We start from the raw sequence: 22,044 nt of genomic DNA, 5'->3' as shown, positions 1-22,044 counted from the left end.
CTTGAACATGGCTTTCAAAAAACTGCCCTCGCTAAGTATATAGGCAATTTAGAAAAAAGCAGTAATTTCAATTTTTATTTCATACGATCGGTGCATCAAAGCATCATTCTCATCCTTATTTTCAAATGACATCCACGGCTGTATGCTTCTGCATGTTTTGTACTGAATCAAACGTGAAGGCTTGATTCTAAGCATACAAACGGTTCGATCTATATTTTCAAGATAAATCTCACCCAGACAGAGATGTTCATTCTTTAGTGCTGCCAAGTGAACAGGGGAGAGGTCTAGCGAGAGGATCAGACGACGATCTGAAAAAAAAACTCCTGGCATTGTTAAACTAGATGACGCCCTGCGCGTTGCTGCGGGATTTTGTCGCGGACTTTGAAGTAACATTAGTGTATCAAAGAATAAAATAATTTGAATCAATAAGTGGGTAGCGTTCACAAATAGGTAATTATTAGAAAAGTTGGTGTATAAATATTCACTACATGATTAGCAGGTTGTAGTGTGAATCATATTCTTAGCATGAACTATTTGTTGTTGTTTCCAGATTTTCCTTCTTCAGTTACCGCAAGATGGATATATGTTGTCCCACTCTTTTCATACCCGACAATGCATCAAGTGGAAGAGAATAGATGGCCAGCAGACGGGGTTCGCAGAGTGTTGAGGCGCAGACTCACGTTTGTGAGTCGAAAACTTCAGTTCTTTTGTGATCTTCATCTTTTCGATAGCATCTGTGTATCTCTTCGTAGCTTCTCTTATTGAAACGGCAAAAGAACATGCCAGAATATTGTTTGAATATGGTGGCGTCCTGGGGAAGATATGTGTATGTTGTCAATGAAGGTAAAAAGTGAAAGGAATATAATATAAGAAACCAATTTTCAGTAGGCGTACCTCTTGCATTAATTGCCCATTCGTACTGGAGGTTCTGGGGTCATTTTGTTACAAATATTGTTGCTTAGTGGTAGTACCAACAAATTGTTTGTCAAAACACAGAACCTCCTGAAATCGATTGGTTATGCTTAGTCACAGTAATGCTAATGTCTTTGTACTTTGTGACTTCATCTCTACATACAATGTGAAATATTCTATAAATTAAATGGTGTATATATGGTTTCAGATATATAATCAAGGTAGCCAGTTGAGATGCCAACATGCTTTTTATTCTTCCTTCTCTTCAGTAATATCTACTGGCTGAACTGAAAGTTCAGTTGTCCAAATCCTCAAATGCCACACTACTGTTTCTAGCATATGTTAGCACTGTTGCGGCCATGTCAAGGACACACTTGCATCATGTCATCTTTAAGTTTCAGGAAATGTATAATTCTCCTTTGGTATTATTAAAGATTAATCTTTTTTAGTTCAATCTCCTAAGAGACTTATGTCCAGAAAAGATATTATGTGGTGCCAGATCTGCAGAGGCTTAAGAAGGCCACCCAGGAGGGGGGAGGGGGGGGGGCACGTCTGAAACTAAGGGGAAAATACGCATGAAAACAATAGAAGGTATGCTAAGTAAATAATTTAAGAGATGAGAGGTTGCATACCAAGGTGAGTAGCAAGAGATTTGCAAATCAATGAAGCAAATGCGAGCAGCAACAGACTTTTCTGGATCAGCAAAATGAAGAAAGAAAGTTTAAGCATGATAGCAGATCCATATCTGCATAAACCCTGAGTACTTATTTGTTATGGAATAATACCTCTTGTCATAGTATGATACAATACTCACAGATTCATGGATAGAAACCCCAAGTGATGGATTATATGAAACATTAACCTAGCGAAGTAACACTTGAAAGCATAATCTTTTTTTACCCAAAGGGCATAATCGTCGATTGTGTTTGTACAATGGACTGCGAAAAATATCTTCTGATGTTTCCTTGCTTACTTCCTACCATGTATTAGATTTGTTGACTCCATAGATCTTCTCTAAGGAACACATACCAAGACGTGTATAATAGATAAATAAAGCACATTTTTTGTCAGTCAAACTAAATGAAATATATATAATACATATGACTAAAAGTATATGGCCAAAGCCAACAAATCTGCATATGGCTAACTGTTCACTGGCTGGACTGCTGAAGCAATGAACTTTTCTAAAGAGGACAGAGGAGAGCCTGCATAACAATGAAGTAGCAAGAGACCTGTCACATCGAGCACCTTTGGATCCGATGCACAAGCTGTAAGATTCAAAAACATAGTCTCGGTGATAGTAAAAACTAAAAACTGGGGGTGGTTGAGAATATGGAGCATCACCTACCAGAGTGGAGGCCGCCAAGCCGGTTCCGAGAGCAGTGTTAGGATTAAATTAATAGGTTAATTAAAGAGATAATCCTCCCATTGTAATCTGTATGTTGGTTGCATTGCCAACCGTCGCGTCTTTCCCCTTGCACCTCTACGAACAGTCGCATCTCCTTATTGTGTCTGTTCCCCTTGTATATATACCGAGAATCATTCAATGGAATCGGAAGTTCGATCATTTGTTTTGTCGATTTCGAACACGTTATCACGCACTCTGCTCTCGATTGGAGAAATAGGCCACAGCGGAAGAACGGCGGCCGATGCGGCACAAAGGCGCCGCGAGACTGCCGGCCCTCCGGCCTACGCGTGGTGCACGGCGCCCCTCGGCCGCCGACGCGGCGAGCCAGGATACGATGTTCCGCTCCTGCGCCTACACACACATCCGTGGCTCCCGGCGGTCGGCGAAGACGGCGGCGGCCAGCACCCACCCAGGCGCGGGAAGTCTCTCGATCTGGTAAGGAACCAGATGCAAATGAGAAGAAAAGCACTAAATCCAGAGAGAAAGGTGATTCAATTCCAATTTCGTTCATGCACGAAGTAAGCACTAACCTCCAGGGCGTCGTTTGAATGTCGTCCAAGGCAAACTTCAGCGGCGACCCATGGCCCGGACAGCGCTTCCTCGGCCAGCCTCCTAGCGGAGCGGCAGCATCCTTTGGCCCGGCTGCTCCCAGCGCTGCACCTGGAGGCGGTCGCAGCGGCCAACGGCCGGTGCCCGGCATGGCGATGCCCTCAGGCGCGCGGCAGCGCGGTCCACAGCCCGGGCAGAGGCGACACCTTCTGCGCCAGACGCACCCCGGCGGCGCCCTCCATCGGCCTGAATCTCGGCGCACAGCGACGAGCGCGCCACATGGCCATCATCTGAGGCCCTCGGCCTCAGGGCGGCTCCCACGGAGCGACCAACCGCGACGCAGCGCGGAAGACCGAGGCGACGCGGCAGCTCTTGGCTTGCACTCATGCAGGCGGCGCCCGAGGCAACGGCCCTCGGCTGGCCTTCCGGCCACGGAGGCGGCTGCTCCCTCTGGCGTGGCTCCCCGCGGTGGAGACGACGGCGGGCTCATAGTCGTGGCCCTGGCCGTCGAGCCAAAACGGCGACGAGGCGGTTACACGATTTCTCCTGGTGGAAATCGCTCGGGAGGAAAGAGATAGAGCCTAGAGTATAATTGGTTTGCTACCAATATTTGGCATTGTCAATATTTGGCAAGCCAACATTTGGCAAAATCAAAAATTGCCAATATTTGGCAACTTTTTGTGAGATTGGCAATGAAAATTGGCAAGCAACCAATTTCTAGCCAATATTTGGCCATTGCTAATATTTGGCATGCCAACTTTTGGCATCAAACCAATTATGCTCCTTATCTCTTCACTACTTTTGCAATTTAGCCCTTGCGGCTTACCTATTTACGGAATAGCCCAAAACTTGTGTCTGTCATCATTTTGTGGCTAATTCCGGGATGTTTCGGGATATTGCAGCTTGGTCCAACTAGTTGCTATTTATTAGCACTGGTAATGTTGAGGCCATATACCGATCATCATTTAGCCCGTTTTCTGTTGAGTTTAACATTCCAGAAAATATATGGTTATTATATGTGGCATGTTCAATGTATTTGCTTTTTAGTAATTCCTATAACTTGTCCTATTAGTACAACATAGTTTTGCAATTGAGATTAAGTTTTTTCGCACAACATTTGCGATTGAGAAAAATTCTTTTTCTCGCAAAACAATCTCATTGTGGTTGAGATCATTTTTCTCTCGCAAAATATTAATTCACTCCACTGAATTATCTTGCAATTTGATATAAGATCTCATTTAATTTGAGATCTACACAATTCAAGTTCTCACTTGAACATCAAGTTTAAAACATCATTACTATTCATTACAATAGTAGTGTATTTCCGTTGAGTACGATATATTCCGGAATGTATATATCTCCATGTTCGCTACATGTCGAGATTAATACGTCTATTTGCAATTGAGATTTTCAATTTCTTGCAAATACATATGCAAAATTCAAGGTGTCATCCTTAGCAATTTGAGATTCACACTAATGATTTTGAGCCACCTTCTTGAAATCTATTAATTTTGCAACATTAAGATGTATTTATATTACACAATCTGTAATATAAATAAATTACCGGTTTTTCACGGGGAATGATATGTTCTATGTGTTTACCACATTGACATTCTTCATGAACATGTCACAGCGGTCGAGATTGATTTCTCCCGCACAACAAACTTGTAAAATTTTGACAATAACATCTCCCTCATTATATTAGGAAAACACAAGGTGATGAGTTGGATCTACTGCTCATGTGTAGACTATCTCTAGTACTGTGAGATCTATATGATCTTCAATGTGTTTATGTTCCCGCAATTGAGGTTGAGCATTTTCAAGTTATACACTTGAGTCAAAATTTGCATTTTTTTATTAAAAATCATGATGGTTTTTAGTTTACTTCTTGTAAATTAATTATCTCTGGCTTGCCCCTATAAGGAATCGATGGCTAACAATTTGAGGCACTTGCCCTCAATGGCCACAACTTACTTAAGCGGGTCATGGACATCAAGATCAGTCTTGCATCCCATGGGATAGCGTGTGCAATCCAAGCCACGCCACCGGGATGCAGATGACCTCAAGGGTAATGGTTTGAAACTCACTTCAAACCCTCAACCTGACACCATCAAGCTGTCACGAGACCCTATGAGCATGGAGAGCATGATGGTTGAATATGCATCAACCGACATGTTTGAAGACTATACATTTAGTCTCTTAATCTCCTTAGTGATCTATTTATTTATGTCCATTTATGATGTTCTAATAAGAACATGATTATTGTTGCCATCATATATTGTATATCACAATATATTGTATCAATACTTTGATACAAATTCATTTGTATGTATTCTATATATCCGACAGTGATTTTCTTGAGAATCTTCATGTCTATATATAGATTTATACGGGAGTCAATCCGATGAAAAATGATATGTGCCTTGTGGGCATATGCACTACAAACTCTATACTCAGGGAAGTCCGATGTTTCCACTCTCATTGAGAGAAAGGGGACATTTTCAAATCGCTAGATGCGATGAGGTATTTGTTGGCTCAACTCGAGTCATATTTACTATCCCTGTGGGTACTCGAGTAACGTCAGGATGCTTCATTGCTTCCCAAGTTTAACTCGTACCCTACTAAGCTATAGAGATATTTGTCAAAATGGTTTCCATAGCGAAACTTATGCTGACAAGAAAGAGAAATACATTCTCTTTACCATATGCAACGGATATGGCAAGCACATTTTCTATGTATCATCCGGATTGTACTACACATACTACAAAACCCGTAGCACATGTTGCGCCCAAGACATTGGAAAACTTGGCATACTCACTTTGGTCATCGAGACATTGGGTTGAAACTGAAACTATCATCAATTCCAATAGTTTATGATGATTATGATGCTAAATTCTAACACCATTTGGATTTTATGTGCACTACAAGTGACACAAGGAAGATAATTTTAAGGCTTGCACACCTTAAAGTCTACGCTGAGCCACTCAGACTCCTTGAATGCATCAAGTTGAGGTAAGTGGCTCTTCCCATCCATTGACTAGACTATTCAGGTATTCCATGGTTCTAAAAGACATGTCTACATGATGGTCTTAAGTGTGTGCTTTATTCACATGAAACCATTGGCTCATTATCCTAACACCGATTTCAAGCAAATCGAATGGATAACATTGCAGAATTCTCCTTGAGTGCCTTCTCTAAGGCCCTTGGATTGAGTTTAGCAATTTGTCCTAATGTCTAGACTCAAAATGGTTTGGTAGAATCCTTTATCCAAAGAAGTTAAGCTCAATGCATTATCTTTACTCTGGAATTTCAAATTACCAACTTTACGTTGGAGTCATGTAGTTTTACATGCTCATGACCAAACTGCATAATATTATTCCCCTCTCTCTTTGATACGTGGAAAACTACCAAGTATTTCCTATCTGCGGTAATTCGGTTACACACCTATCACCACCCCGACATACATCATTGGCCCCTCAACATATAGTTGGGATCTATGTGAGGAATAATTGTATTACCGTCAATACCTCAAGCCCCTCACGTGGGGAGTTATTCAAGGCCAGTATATTGATTCAATGAGGAATATTTCCAGGCATTAGGGGGAGAATTCAAGTACCATAAAGAATGCTAGGAAATTAGTGGAATGTTCAACACATTTCTGCCTCCTATCCACGTACTCAAAGAGCTGAACCATGCGTTCAGAAGATTTGCAACATATTGCAAATAACCTGCCAGATTCATTTACTGACTATAAAGGTGTCATACAATCCTACAATCCTGCAAATGTACGCCTGAAAGAGTGGAGGTACCAACAAAATCCACTCCACTCCTCGTTCAAAGCAACAGGGGGAGATGTATGGCAGAAGTACATCAGGATTCAGCTTCTCGCAAGCAAGGATATCAAGGCCAGTGAATCAGTAAATGCAAGTAAAATTCACGTTGACAGACACCTGATGGGTAGTATACACCCAGTGGACGGGAAACCTCCACCAACCCAGTTCATAGTGCACAAAATGACCGGGGCATCGGAATACCCGACTCATTCGCATTGGGAAATCGCGAGCAGTCACTATGGGTAACGATATTGCCATCAACTATATATTTATATATAGATGCTGGAGAAACATATAACCGGAAGTCTACAATTGTCGACATACATTTCTCAACTAGATTGAAAAAAAACTTTCAAGTGATTCGGATCCAAAGACCATGGCCATGGCAAAGTGTGAACAACACTCGGACCGAACTCAAGCAAAGGGTATAATCTAGGTAGAAATGATCTTGCTCAATAATGGGAAGGTATTCATAAGCAATACCTACAACAGTTTTCTTCTGGAAACAGAATTGAGAACAAGGAGGTGGTGAAACAAAGAGCAAGTATTGTAGCACAAGGGTTTACGTAGATACCTAACTATTCTCCAGAGGTGGAATCTCATTCCGGTAACTTCAATAATTGGCAGTACAAAATCATATATCTCTGCAGTTGATAGATGTAGTGATTACATATCCATGTGGATCACTAGATTCAGACATATATGATTGATTCCCGATGGAATCTCACTTTTGAATCGAAATGCAAAATGCAACATACATTGTGTAAAAATCAGTAAGTCACCATACGACTTATTGTTATCGGTACATATGGTACAACCGACGTAGTGAGTTCCTTATACACAAGGATTACTCCTACAATGATGAGTATCCATGTTTGTGTGTCTATAATGACGACACATGTAATCATCTAAATGACGGAGTTGAAAATGAAGTATTTGGGTAAACCAAAATACCGCTCGTTACTACAACTTGAGCACCTTCATTCATACATTATGGTACACCATGTTGTCTATATCCAAAATATAATGGAGAAATTCATTGTGGACAAATCTTATCCATCCATAATTCTCATGGTAGTTCATTCTCTAGACGTAGAGAAAGATCTATTTAAACCAAGAGGTGATGGAAATGAGATATTGGGACTCAACGTTCCATAATGCCATTGGATCCACCAAACACAATTGGTTGGTACTCAAGAATGTCTTTCGATATCTCCAAGGCATCAAACATCTTGTCCTGGTTTTCAGTTTCACAGGAATGTGAACACCGATATCATTGGATACATCGATCAGATCCCCACTATGTCAGATCATGGACAAGCTTAGTGTTCCTACTAGGTGTGGTAGCCTCCTCATGAATAGTCTTCGAAACAGACCTCATGGCTACATCCACCAACCATTATCTCAACGATAATGTCTCTTGTGTTGCCCGGATGCAAACAGGTTACGTACGTAATAAGCAATGTTGATATATTGCATATCTTGCGAGTCAAATCATGCGACTGATTTGTTCACGAAGTCTCTATCAACATCTACATTTCAGAAATATGTTCATGGAGTTGGTATGTGACGGCTTCGGAGTATGCAAGAATCAGGGGGAGTATCTTCCTGAATTGTTCCTGTTCAATGCATCATATTATACTCTTTTTCTCTTCATGAGTTTACTTTATAGGTTCTCATAAAGGTTTTTAATGAGGTAATATCAACATGAGATCATATGTCATACTTTCTGTTTTCCCCACCGGGGTTTTTGGGAAAGTATATACGACATATTTATTGTCCTCTGAACTCTATGAATTTTCTCGTATTGAGTTAAAAGAGACAATTATATGTTGCATCATTTTCTCCTTATTTTCCCACTGGGTTTGAAGGAGTTTTAGCAACATATCATACTACAATACTTCTCACATTTTCCCCACAGGGTTTTTGGGGAAGAGTTAATTCAAGGATGATTTCAGAGATGATCGGTTGCAAGGACAAGGAAGGATTAGGGGGAGTGTTAGGATTAAATTAATAGGTTAATTAAAGAGATAATCCTCACATTGTAATCTGAATGTCGGTTGCATTGCCAACCGTCGCGTCTTTCCCGTTGCACCTCTACGAACAGTCGCATCTCCCGATTGTGTCTGTTCCCCTTGTATATATACCGAGAATCATTCAATGGAATCGGAAGTTCGATCATTTGTTTTGTCGATTTCGAACAAGTAGGATGCGAACAGGTGGACGATGATGGCAGTGCAGCTGTGCAGGCATCCTTTTAAAGTCGAAGGCAGCCGCTGCCCAGGGGGAGGGGGGATGAGAGGCGATAAATGCTGCGGTTTTTTTGTGCATTTGTGGCTGCCGTTTCAAGGGGGCGAGTGGAAGAAAGAGGGGCGGCAGAGCACAGAAGAGAGAGCGGCGGCGGCGAGCGGAAGAGAAGACGAAGGCTGGGCGTCGTAGGACCGTACTGCTATTAGAAAAAGGTCGGTTTACATGGGCCAGAACGAACGACCAGCTAAGCCAGCCACGGCCTGATTTTTAGATGGGCTAGCATCAACGATGGGCAGCTCAGGTTCGCTAGATGGGCACGTATGTCACAAAAAAAACCTAGATGGGCACGTCTATATATCCTACAGTAAAAAAAGTCTAGATTGCACGTATCAACCTGTGGTTGAGATGGTTAAGTGGACAGTGGTATCCCCAACCCACCAGGGTTCAAATCCTGGTGCTCGCATTATTTCTGAAATTATTAATAATTTCAGGATTTCCGGCGATGCGCTTTCAGTGGGAGGAGACGTTTCCGTCGACGACGAGGTGCCTACGGTGACTTCGTAAATCTCAAGATGATATGCCGGCTCAGTCTTTCGGAGGTGCTTACAGGGGTAGGGTGTGCGTGTGTGCGTTCATAGGGGTGAGTGTAAAAAAAACCGTGAGAGGTGCGGTTGCAACTTGGCTGCCGATTATCCTGTGCACGCGCGATGCAAGAGCGTGGGACGTGGCACGAAGGTGATGTGGACAGTGTGCATGATGAGAGAATAGAGAGAAGTGGGGAGCAACTTTTTAAGAATGATAGATAAGTAACTCACCATACTAAAGAAAACACATTTTTCAGAGAAAGATATGTTTAGTGTGTTCGTTCATTCATTTCAGTCTGTATATAGTCCATATTAAAATATGTAAAACATGTTACATTTGTGGACGAAGGAGCATTTGATAATTATAAGCGAAACAATAAAAATACATTACATCAAAAATTACATTGTCCTTCCTTCCACTATAAGTCGTCCACCGGAACTTGAGAATAAACTTAACTGACATCAGGAGAAAGAGACACCTGCAAACGCCTCGTTATACTAGGATTTGAGGACCTCAATAATCACTGGCGACAGAGACGAGATGTAGCAACTGTTGAAGAAATATCAGTTAGGGCCCTGCCACAAAACTTAACTGCAAACGCCAATGCAGCGCAGGCTTGCAATACTTCAACATCTGTCTAAAAAGTTGGAGAAACCGGGCCGTGCCACAAAACAACTAGAAAGAATAAGTCGTCGCGCCAAGAGCCAGCCAATTGCTTCTGTTGACGTACACATCAACTGCTCCGACTGAAAAGAGCCAGTATATTTGACAACATCTACTTGCATATGCCTCTCATACGCATCGATCCTATTCCAACGTGGCATCGCAAACACCACCTCGCCGAAGGAAAATAAGAACATACTAGACCTACGAAAATTGAAAGGGGCGGATTTCCACTCCTCTAATTGCCGATAAACCGTCGAGCGAAAGAGATGAACGGGGATGAGACAACGATGTTGAGGAGACCTTGATGACAGATAGGGTTGAGCAATGAGTGTTGCAAAAGGGAAAACAACTTTGTAGGCTTTGTTAGAGAAATTTGCAACGACCATATGCACGCCGACACGACAAGGAAAGAAGAAACCACGAGGCGCGCGCGCACACACACAGAGATGGTACCGCTAAAAATCCTCTGTAACTAAATATAAGATGAACTACAAAAACTGGAAATCCAATTTGGCTGTTGGGAGCATATGCTCCTACCTGTCAAAAATGTTTTTTTTGGAAATGTCACATTTAAAAAAAATGTGACCGTTGTCACACCAAAATGCTACCTGCAAGTTTTTTGGAAGAAAGCTCAAGTATTTTGAACAGTGAATAAAAGAACATAGTCGAACGACAAATGTTACCCTCAAATGTTACACTTATTTTTGTCTTTTTCACCGACAAAGCATCGTCATCCCCTTTCGCATGAAAATTGTCAAGCACACTTGTTACCTAACAAGAACATCTAAAAAATCAGAATTTTAAAATTTTATTTTACTATTTATTTTGAATTTATTGTTCATTAGGGAGCATTTGCACCCCAAAGCCAAAGATGTCTTATATTTAGTTACAAAGGTAGTAGACTATCTCCACCTCCTCCTCCTCCTCCTCCAAGAAAGAAAGTTAGGGTTTGTGCCTTTCTCCGGCGCCGGCGCAGGTCCGCCTCGTCTCCGGTGGCCCTAGGGCCATGGAGGCGCGCTGGATCCTGGCAAGGGCCGACGGGGGGCTCCGTTTTTAGTCGTTTTTTTCAATCTTGTTAGGATTTGTGTCCTACTCAGGAAGGCGAGACGGCGGCGGTTCCCTGAAGATGGAATAAAGGTCTCCCCGCCTAGCCCCCGTTCCGGCGGTGCGTCTAGCATCATTGGTGGACGTGTGGAGGCGTGTCTCCGGCAGATCTATCTTTGGTGGATTTGCTCGGATCTCGTCGTTGTTCGTCTACGTTCGTGTGTCTTAGGTTTGGATCCTTTCGATCTACGTTATTTTTCATCGGCGGCGGTTGCTGTTCTGGGGTGCTGGTCCTATGGGGCCTTAGCACGACGACTTCCCGACTGTCTACTACAACAAGTTGTGCCCGGCTGCAGCGATGGAGGGGCGATGACGGCGGCGCGCCTTCGGCTCGCTTCGGTGCTTGTAATCGTCGCTAGGTGGTCTACGAATCTGGATGTAAATTTTATTTCTGGTATTCGTTGTACTGCCATGATTGAATATGAATAGATTGAAAGTTTTTCAAAAAAAAGGTAGTAGACTATTATATATTTAGTTACAAAAGCAGTCAAAAGCTTTTATATTTCTTTACGGATGGGGTATCATGTATGAGCTCTTTTACGGTACCCTGCAATGAATATGAGCCGTCTATTCTCGAAATCAAAGGGTGGTGGTCGATCTATACTGCTCAACTGGGCGACTATCATCGCCAGCAGTACCGGTGACACCAGACGCTCCGCATGCAGCAATATACTTGTTGTGAGGGTAATTTAGGGAGAGAAAAACTAGCCGGCTCTCGACCAAGCGAACCTGTTCGTTCGCTTCCCTTTTCCTGCTGCCGCATGCATGCGCCCGCAGGCTAGGATTCTGGCGGCCGCCTCGTCGCCTTCATACTCTTGGCCGTGCTTGTGGAACGAAGCTGCTACGCCACCGGCCATGCTCGTCGACCGCGGCACGCGCTCACGGCCTAACTCGTCTTGACGAGGATTCCTCTTCCTCCCTTCCTCTGTGCCGGCGACCATCGTGGCATCTTGTCTTCCTATGCATCCCCTTCCTTGGCCATGCTGGTGGACCAGGCGCTCAGAGGTACGGTCCAGGTCATCCGCTCGCGGAGGGTGGCGGCGGGAGCGCGCTGGGAAAGAGGGACGCGGTGGCGAGTTCGACGACGGTGGAGCGGGCTAGTTGGCTACGTCGAGTTGGCGAATGCGGTGGGTAGAGCAACGGCCGATGCCTCAACCAGGGCGAATAGAACGGCCGATTGCTAATGGGCTAGCGTTATCTTAGAAAACGCGAAAATGACTAGAACTACCCTCACGGAATCAACGGTAGATGATTGTATACTGCTACCTCCCATCTTTAACAGTATAGGGTACCATAAAAAAGCTCTGTATATAGGGCCAGTTCTTCGGGCAACTTAAGAAATAAGCCGTCTCCTCCCCAGCTTTTTTCATAAGCCGCGTCTCTTGTTCATTGAGGCTTCTAAACTAGTTATGGATAACTAATTTAGAAGTCTCAACAAATTTAGAGGACGGCTTATTTTTGAAGCTGAAGAGAGACAACTTATTTTCTAAAGCCGCCCAAAAAAATTGGCCCTTACTACTCTAAAACGTTCTGCATTTGTTTATAGAGGGAGTAGCTAAAAGGGGATAATTTGTAATGTGCACACGGTGTATAGAAACAATTCTCATACTATAACTTTTCAATTTTGATTTAGTAGCATGCACACTAAAATAGCAGTTTTTCATGAATCAAATAACTATTCATCCTAGCTTCCAAAAAAGAAAAGAGAAAAACTATTCATCCTCCACATCGCCCACCAAAAAATCAGATCCCGTACAGAATAAAAAAATGAAAATGGTTGTAAATATCCACAATTCAATTGCATCTTTACGCGCCAGGAGAAGCGGAAGGCAAATGTTTGCTCAGCTGTCCTCGTCGTCGTACCGACGGCTCCGGAGAACCGAGCTCACCGAGCTGTAGCCGAGCACGTGGTGGAGTAGCCCATGGTCGGGGCCCTGCCGTAGCTGCTCGCCGCTCAAACGGCTCCTCGCAGTTGCACGCGTGTTCTGCTCCTCCGCGTCGTCGGCGCCAAAACCAGCTGGCTGCGGCGCGGAGAATATCTTCCTCGGCCGGTTCGTCGTCGAGCCGGCGCCCCTCGCCGGCAGCGTCACCTCGAGCATTTCCTCGCAGCCGCCGCATTGCAGCCTGGCGATTTTGTCTACAGATAGGCCGGCCGGTAGCAGCAGTATCTCCTCGCACTTGTCGCAGAGGACGAACGGCGTGCCGCCCATCACCGGGCGGCAGATTAGGTGCCTCGCCGACGCACCGCGCCGGCTGCTCGATGCCGATGCCGGTGCCGATGCCGGTGCCAATGCCGACGCCGACGCCGACATCCACGAAGACAATGATGATGAGGTGGTGGCCGTGCCAGGGCGCCGGCCGCTGCCGGTGGCCGGCAATGCCTGTGCAAGCTGCGACTCGAGGCGGCGCAGGATGCGGGAATCGCGGCGTGTGACTTTCTGAGGGGCGCTGTTGCTGCCAGACGCGCTCTTGGGAGGCAGGCCGGGAGCGAGCCGGGGCGCGTCGACTCTGAGTGGCTCCTCGACGGCGACGATGAGCTTCCGGAGGTTCTCGAGAGCGTGCAGGAGGTTCTGCTGGAACCCCGGGTCAGCCAGCGGCGATCTCGAGGCCGCACCAGCGGCCGGTCCATCCCCCGACATGCCCATCGCCGCCTCGAGTTCCTGCGAGTTCAGCGGCGACGCCCGGCGGCCGTAGGACGAGGCCGACCTCGTCCGCGGCACGTCGAACTCTCCGCCCCCGTCCTTGGGCGGGTCGAGGTCAGCGCTCGCCGGCCGCCTGGTCCTCCGCGACGCCGGTCGGAGCTCGCTCACGCGGCTGTGGAGCGGCGACCCGCTTCCTCGAACCTCCGCCTCGTCGTACCGGCCCAGATCGCCGCTCCTTGGACCGGTCCTGATCGCGCTGTAGGGCCTGTACGCGGACGAGGAGGACGCGACCCCGTTGTCCCGGCTGGTCGGCTCGAGGTCCCCGCCATTGGACGGCTCCGTCTCGTCGGAGTAGGTGGACATGGTGTCGAAGGAGAGGATCTCGAGCTGCGCGAGCGAGTACTCGGTGTCGTCCATGGGCTCCGGGTTCTTGCCTCGGATGGGCGTGCGGCACTTGCTGCAGTAGTAGATGACGGCCTGCGGGTCCTGGTAGATCATGGCGCGGCAGTAGGGGCACCGCCCGAACCGCCGCTTCACCTGCTCGCTCTCCATGGCCCCCGTCGTCTCCGGCCTCTTCTCACGACACGAGCTGCAGGAAATGAGGTAGGGTTAGCAATGCTCTCCTCCGTATTCGATCGGGGATTATTCTCTCTAATTAGTCCTCCGCTCCAAAGGAGGGGAACATTCGGCGTGTCCAATTCGTAGATAGAGTTGGAGAGACCATCCCTCAGATGCATCGAGAATTCTACATGATCGCGTCCTCTGTTATCCAATCTACCCTACTTGATAAGAACAGGGCGAGAATTCCTGAGCAAGAACAAGAACTGATGGAGGGTTTACCTCGATCGACGCCGGTCAAATTCTCAGACTCAGATTCCTCGTCTCTTCGTCCACTGCTCGCTGATCATTCGCAGCCCGATCTCCCACGGGCAGAGCAAAGAAGATAAAATAGCTCTGCGTATTTTCTTTTCTGCAACGCGGATCCCAAAGCAAGCAAGCAACCAGTAGGAGCAGGACGACCGAGCGAGGAAGCGAAGCAGCAGAAAAGTCTCCCTCCAGCTCCCGTGACAGCGAGCGAGGAAGCAGCCAGCGGGGAGAAGAGATGTGAGGATGACAATTCTCGACGATGCCAATTAAGAGGAGGCCACGCCACACGTTTAGGAAAGGAATGGGCCGGAGCCGGAGCGCGGATCGCTGCTTCCAAACCCACGTTGACGGGCGCGTTAGAGCAACGAGTGAATTCATACGGTAGGTGCACTGGCGTTGAAAGCGAAGAGTAGTAGGGGACCCGGTCCTGCCTGCGAGCTCTACCCTCCCCTCTCTCTGAAGAATTCTTGTACTGCCAACTGCTACTTGAGACTTGGGAGTAGTACAAACCAGGGCATCGAAATATGGCTTTCTTCAACCCCGTGCATCAAACTTTTTGTAAATGTCTCGATCATACGATCCGGACACTTTAAGCCCTTTCATGCTGTCCGCACATTCAAACTCCCATAACCCGAAAGCAACCCTAGAGGAGGTTTGCGGGCGTCTGGACAACCGCCACTTTCCACTCCTACCCCCCCCCCCCCCCCCCCCCCACACACACACAGAAAAAACTAACTCCGGGCCATGCTTTTCTCACTGCGTTCCTCCGTCCTTGTTGTGTATCGGTGTAGTCCGAGACCGTCTGTCACCGGCTCACCGCCACACTACCCGCTCCGCTGCTCAGGCCTTGTCGGACCTCCAACGCTCCACACGAGTGCCAAACCGACTTGCCTGCACCTCCCTTCCATCCCTTGTCCGGACATCGCCCAGATTCCTCTGCCCCTGCAATTGTCGTTCGTGGCGGAAGTGTTCGGCCAAATGCCATAGCCAAATTTATTGTCTTCTTTGTTGTTTACTTTGAAGCTAACACGATGAATTCGGTCTTAAAGATGCACAACGTGTAGAGGAGCATGTTCTCAATTTTAAGGGATCAATCAAGGGGCATAGAGTGTTGAACAGGGCACAGAGGCATATGATGTTGATGGTTGACTACTCTGTCCCTGATGCGCTATTCGGGTCCTTTTTCTGCCGTTCATTCCGGATGAGCCGAACTGTGTTCGATCGCCTCTACAATGGTTTCCGGGCATATGATGACAACTTCATCTTGAAGAAAAATGTCGTTGAAAACATTGGATTCTCTGGTTACCAGAAGGTAATGGCTTCCTTGAGGATGCTTGCCTATGGCAATGACCGTAGATTCGTGGGACGAGTACCTTGGGATGTCCGAAACCACATTATCAAAGCCATGGTCAGGCTTGCTACTGTGGTGATCAAGGCCAACATGGCACCCGCAGGGTATGGGTATGGGTAATGCGTGCCCAAACCCGTACCCGTCTCAATATTTTCTACCCAAACCCGTATCCATACCCGCACCTCGGGTTTCAAATTGTTTCCATACCCATACCCGGCTGGGTACAGGTAATACCCGTGGGTAAAAATACCCATCTCGATATTTATATTTCAACATGTTCAAAGTTGACTAAACAATCATGAAGGCATTCAAATAATACATTCATACATCATATACATTCGTCAATAGACCAATCATCAACACATCATATACATTCGTCAATAGACTAATCATCAACACATCATATACATTCGTCAATAGACCAATCATCAACACATTCATGCAACATAGATATTCAAAAAAAGTGGTAAGTGCGGAGCATCACCAGATTGGACGCTTATCATGCTCTGCCCTTGTCATTGGCAAAGCACATGTGTTCTTTTAGGAGTAGCAAGTGCAGCCGCGACCACGACCATGTCCCAACAAATCTACTTGACAAGTTGTACTTAGCGCGCGTTAACTTAGTTTTTTTCCTGAATCGAGTCAATGATACATGGGACCTACTTGACATGGTGCAGTAGTATACGGGTTCGCGGGTTCGCGGGTATGGTTATTGCCTTCCCGTACCCATACCCGCCTTACCCGATGGGTACAACTTTTTCCCATTTAGAAACCCATGGGTATTTTAATTTTCCATACCCTTACCCTAATAGGGTTTTTACCCATCGGGTTTGCGGGTAGCGGGTACCCATTGCCATGTTGAGATCAAAGTGTTTGGAATGGAGTACTTGAGAGAACCAACTGTCAAAGACCCCGCACGGCTCATGGCATTGTCAGAAGCAAGAGGATGGCCAGTGCTCATATTCCTTAATTGCGTGCACTAGCAATGAAAGAATTGTCCATATAATCTACAAGGGCAATATCATGGCCATTGCAAGAAGCTAACCATCATTATTGAAGCAGTTGCATCACAAAACCTCTGAATTTGTCACTATTTCTTTGGGAAGTCCGGGTCTCACAATGACACAACATGCTGCAGCGGTCTCCATTGTATGTAAGGTTGTGTACGGGACAAGCTCCTACATGCAAGTATACCATCAATGGTCATGAGTACAACATTGGCTATTATATTTTGTGATGGTATCGATCATTTGTGAGTGGCCTTCGTTAAGACCATCTCTGATCCAAGAGGCAAGAAAGATCTCACTTCGAAAAAGGAAAGAAGAAGCTAGAAAGAATGTCGAGAGAGCATTTGAAGTGCTCCAAGACCATTTTACAGTTGTTCGGAGACCTGCAAAGATATGTGATTCAAACCTCGTGGGAGATGATAACAACTTGTGTAATCATGCACATCATGGTTGTGAAGAATGAGGGTGACGGAGTATGTCACGGTTTGAAATTTGAACAAACGTGTGATCCTATCGAACTTCCTAAGCAGAATGCAACGTTCAAGAAACATCCAAATGCATCAACAAATTCATCATCGAACAACTCATGAGCAACTTCAGGATGATCCGATTGAGTATTTGCGGGAGATTCGAGGAACTAAAAAAAATTGTTTGGATAAATTGAATTCAAATTTAAACTATTTTATTATAAAATTTCATGTTTGAATTATTATTGTGTTAGAATATTTGCACAATACGATTGTGGATGAAGGTTATCTTACTTATTTAAATGTATCCGATACAGGATAAAAGAACAGGGACAAAAAAATGGTATACATTCGCTGTTCATGAACACACCCGAATGTGTCTATGAACATTTAGGTTGTCTGTTTTCGTGGCCGACCATGGAGATGCCCTTACAAACGCTTCGTGCAGAATGTTTCTCCCAACTGGTACTTCTCGAATTGATTCAGGCCCTGTTTTCTTTGTCGTGTTCATTTTAAATACGCCTGTAAAGAATACAGACCTCGGCTCTTCGTTTTGTTTCCCCCGAGAATTGCTGAGAGGCCGGTAAGATATAGGTGTAAAATAAACACCTCTGTATTTGATTACAACGAATCAAAGCGCGGCCTCAAGCTAATCACTGACCACTTAGCTTGAGCTGTTCTGGAAGGATGACGAGGATTAGGCCTTTCTGGCGCTATTATTTTAATTAATTAATAACACGTGTAAGCTGTGGATCATTTCGGGGTGTCCAGCCGTACGTGTTCGCAGGTCGCAGCTATGGATTGATGTCAAAGGGAGGACCAGGACCAGGATCAGGCTGCCGTCCGCGTTAATTAAATCAGTAATCAGTGTCGTGAAAAAAGTCAGGCTCGTGAGGGTTGAGGCCGCGTCATGCATGCTCTACGCGTTCCCACGGTTCCGACGCGCTCTCTACTCTACTCGTGGAGACTGAAAATGTGTGCGTGGTTCATACGGAGAACGGACATTTCGTGTTGTTTACTTGCACTTTCGGGCGCGCTCCCACGTTTGTGTTATATTTTTTTGTAAAGAAATCAACGGAGGGGAGAGAATCCCACCTGAATTGTACTCCCTCCGTCCCATAATATAATAACGGTATTGACATTACACTAGGGTTAAAAACGCTTTTCACCCTTCACTAGTGTCAAAAACGTTTTTATATTATGAAACGGTGAGAGTATTTCAAAGGCCCCGCTTAACGCGACATAAAATCGCGACACATTCGGGCGTGATTTTTTGTTCTGGCTTCTAAAGCCGATTTGTGCATTGACTATTACAACATTAGTGGGACGGTTCTCATTACGGAAAACCTTAGCATATGGAGAATCCCAAATCTTTCACACCATTGTGAGTAACTCGATCGGTTTGAGAAAGGTTGGCAACTACGGTGTCAAAGATGAAGCCCATGGTGAACCAATGGTCTTGTAATTAGGCGTGATATTGATCTTTTTCCAAATCCTACGCGAAGCTACATTGGAAAAAGAGGTAATCTCGATATTCCTAGAAGTTGTTGCGGATGGGGGCATGATTCATCGTTAATAATCGTTTTCTTTTTAAGGTTTTGGCGTGTGTTGATGCGATCCATGTGCACTAGCCACCCAAAGATTTTGATTCAAGCCGACACTTTAGCATCCCATCTGCGGGGAAGCTCTTGGAGGATCATTTTATTCTGCAGCGCTGCATAAGCTCCTTTGGTTGTAAAGAGCCCTCACCCAAGAATTATACGGACATCAGCCGCATCAAGTTCACCTGCAACACAAGAATATGCAAAGAGTATAGTTTCGAAGCCGCATCCACGGTTAGCCGACTACGCAAGGAATGATCGATCCCACCATGGAATATAATAGCTAATACAAATGCATTGGGCTTTATGTGGTGTTAGAAAATAGCAGGGAAAGCAATGACAAGAGGTTCCTGAAGCAACCATAGATCTAACCAAAAGAAGGTGGGCAACCATCGTTGACTAGGCATTGTGTAATCTACCTAAGGGTGGCAAGGTTCTGTGAACTATCCTACCTACGTAGGAGGCACTGTTCTCTGAGCTCGTGGGATAGGGAGATTGGTGGAGGACCGAACTTTTCGAGGTAGGGGTGGTGCCTGAATGAATTTGTAGGAAAATTTCAGTAATAGGAAAATATTTTGCACATTTATGTTCTTAATGTCAAGACCATCTGCAGTTTTGGGAGTATAAACTTAGTCCCACGCTAAAGGGCATTTTGCTTTCGTAACCATCATGCCTAGACCATATCACGTTCTTCCCCTAATTTTTTTAATCCCTTAAAAAATTAGAATTAAGACATACCTAAGTTTTCCCCTATACCTTTATTTCCCCAAAGGTTTAGCTTTTCATCCCTCAAACCATACCCCTTTGGACAAAGTTTACTCTAAAAATGACAATTTTCGTCAAATTCTCTCTCATCGTACTAGCCAGCCACCCCCGCCACCACCGATGACTCCCATCACTCCAAGTCGTCTGCAACTTGCTTTTGGCCCGCCCTAGTCCAGCAACATCCATGCCCTTTCTCCCGCTGGCCATACCCCACATGTTCATTAACAGGTTCAGCCCACCTGTTCACCACCACCCGCGCTTGCGACCACCCTTAAATCCCTTGCAACCTAGCCCTCTCCACTCCACATAACCGTGGCACGAGACCTACCTGCCGCATCATCAACACACCTCTTGTATAAGATAATAACCCTATTAGGGGCTAGCCGACAATAGAAATTGACCCTAAATTAGAATGACCATATAGGTTCGAGTCCAAACTATTTTATAAAAACTTTAAAGATAGCAATTGAAAGGATCGATATAGTTGACTAGGGGGGGGGGGGTGGGTGAATAGGCAACTAACAATTTTTAGCTTTTCTTTAACAAATTAAACTTTGCATCAAAGTAGGTTGTCTAGATATGCAACTAGGTGAGCAACCTATATGATGCAATAACAATAAGCACACAAGCAAGCAAGGGAAATACCACAACAAAACTCGCACAAGTAAAGGTAAGAGATAACCAAGAGTGGAACCGATGAAGACGAGGATGTGTTACCGAAGTTCCTTCCCTTTGAGGGGAAGTACGTCTCCGTTGGAGCGGTGTGGAGGCACAATGCTCCCCAAGAAGCTACTAGGGCCACCGTATTCTCCTCACGCCCTCACACAATGCGAGATGCCGTGATTCCACTATTGGTGCCCTTGGAGGCGGCGACCGAACCTTTACAAACAAGGTTGGGGCAATCTCCACAACTTAATTGGAGGCTCCCAACGACACCACAAAGCTTCACCACAATGGACTATGGCTCCGCGGTGACCTCAACCGTCTAGGGTGCTCAAACACCCAAGAGTAACAAGATCCGCAAGAGATTAGTGGGGAGGGGTCAAATTTCTCTTGGTGGAAGTGTAGATCGGGGCCTTCTCAACCAATCCCTAGAAAATCAACAAGTTTGATTGGCTAGGGAGAGAGATCGGGCGAAAATGGAGGTTGGAGCAACAATGGAGCTTGGGGATGGAAGAGGTAAGTCTTCTTGGAGAAGAAGACCCCTTTATATAGTGGGGGGACAATTCCAATCGTTACCCACCACTCAGCCCGTGACCCGTGGTACTACCGCACCACTGGAGCAGTACTACCGCACAGGACTGCGGTACTACCGCGGAGGCCCGCGGTACTACCGTGGGCGCGACAGAGCCTAGAACCGACCAGATGAGTACCGACAGGGTGCGGTAGAACTGCTGGCGCGGTACTACCGCGACCCTGTGCAGTACTACCGCATGGGAACCACCGTCCAGGCACGGTAGGCATGGATATAAAAAATTACATCCGTGACTACATCCGCTGAGATTTTATCTATGCAAAAGTCCGACACGGTACTACCGCAAACCAGGTGCGGTACTACCGTGTAAGGTGCAGATGTAAAAAAATTACATCTGCCCCTACTTCCGCTCATGCCGCTGTGCCTGGCCAGGCGGCACGGTACTACCGCGCCAGAGCACGGTACTACCGCGTTGGGCGCGGATGTAAAAATTTACATCCGCCCCTACTACCGCTTGCGTAGCAGCGCCAGGCCAGAGCTCACAGTACTACCGCTCAGAAGGAGTGGTACTACCGTGCCGGAGCCCGGTACTACCGCTGGTGTCTGCGGTAGTACCGCTCTGGGGAGCAGTACTACCGCCAGCCTATGAACAACAACACTAGGAGTCCTTCATTCTGCAGAGACACGGTGAGACGGAGAAAACTCCAGAGAGCCAAAGGAAAGGCAGTGCAAAATGAATGTGTGTACGTGAGATTCCACCCAAACCTTTCCAATGCGGACCCCCTCTTAATAGTACGGCTTTCCTATGACTCAAATCCGGTGAAAAGAAACGTAGAGAAACA

General features: G+C 45.9%; 2 protein-coding genes and 1 long non-coding RNA gene across 4 annotated transcripts; 1 reads left to right on the top strand and 2 right to left on the bottom strand.

Annotated features, from left to right (window-relative positions):
• Nucleotides 1-405: 405 nt before the first annotated feature.
• On the bottom strand, nt 406-3,143 carry LOC123071218 (uncharacterized). Of its 2 annotated transcripts, XR_006434183.1 has the most exons (4): nt 2,851-3,143; nt 1,545-2,752; nt 895-1,002; nt 406-811 (listed from the first exon to the last, which is right to left on the bottom strand). It is a non-coding gene; the product is annotated as an uncharacterized lncRNA (long non-coding RNA). The 2 variants fall into 2 exon arrangements; XR_006434182.1 differs by having other exon boundaries at nt 895-2,752.
• LOC123071216 (uncharacterized) lies at nt 2,562-3,946 on the top strand. The gene is made up of 2 exons (XM_044494733.1): nt 2,562-2,755; nt 2,881-3,946. The coding sequence occupies exons 1-2, from the start codon at nt 2,562-2,564 to the stop codon at nt 3,161-3,163; spliced, it is 477 nt and encodes a 158-aa protein (XP_044350668.1). The 3' UTR covers nt 3,164-3,946.
• Nucleotides 3,947-12,896: 8,950 nt separating this feature from the next.
• On the bottom strand, nt 12,897-15,184 carry LOC123071215 (pneumococcal serine-rich repeat protein). The gene is made up of 2 exons (XM_044494732.1): nt 14,790-15,184; nt 12,897-14,538 (listed from the first exon to the last, which is right to left on the bottom strand). The coding sequence occupies exon 2, from the start codon at nt 14,499-14,501 to the stop codon at nt 13,149-13,151; it is 1,353 nt and encodes a 450-aa protein (XP_044350667.1). The 5' UTR covers nt 14,502-14,538; nt 14,790-15,184; the 3' UTR covers nt 12,897-13,148.
• Nucleotides 15,185-22,044: the final 6,860 nt, after the last annotated feature.

This window comes from Triticum aestivum, chromosome 3B, assembly GCF_018294505.1.
Source record: "Triticum aestivum cultivar Chinese Spring chromosome 3B, IWGSC CS RefSeq v2.1, whole genome shotgun sequence".
Classification (NCBI taxonomy): domain Eukaryota; kingdom Viridiplantae; phylum Streptophyta; class Magnoliopsida; order Poales; family Poaceae; genus Triticum; species Triticum aestivum.
Note: the sequence above shows the minus strand (reverse complement) of the source record. Positions and strands in the feature narration are given on the sequence as shown.

Coding starts and splice junctions, on each gene's coding strand:
- LOC123071216 (XM_044494733.1), top strand. CDS start 2,562: ATGCGGCACAAAGGCGCCGCGAGACTGCCGGCCCTCCGGCCTACGCGT. Junction 2,756..2,880: donor GCGGGAAGTCTCTCGATCTG/GTAAGGAACCAG, acceptor ATGTCGTCCAAG/GCAAACTTCAGCGGCGACCC.
- LOC123071215 (XM_044494732.1), bottom strand. CDS start 14,501: ATGGAGAGCGAGCAGGTGAAGCGGCGGTTCGGGCGGTGCCCCTACTGC.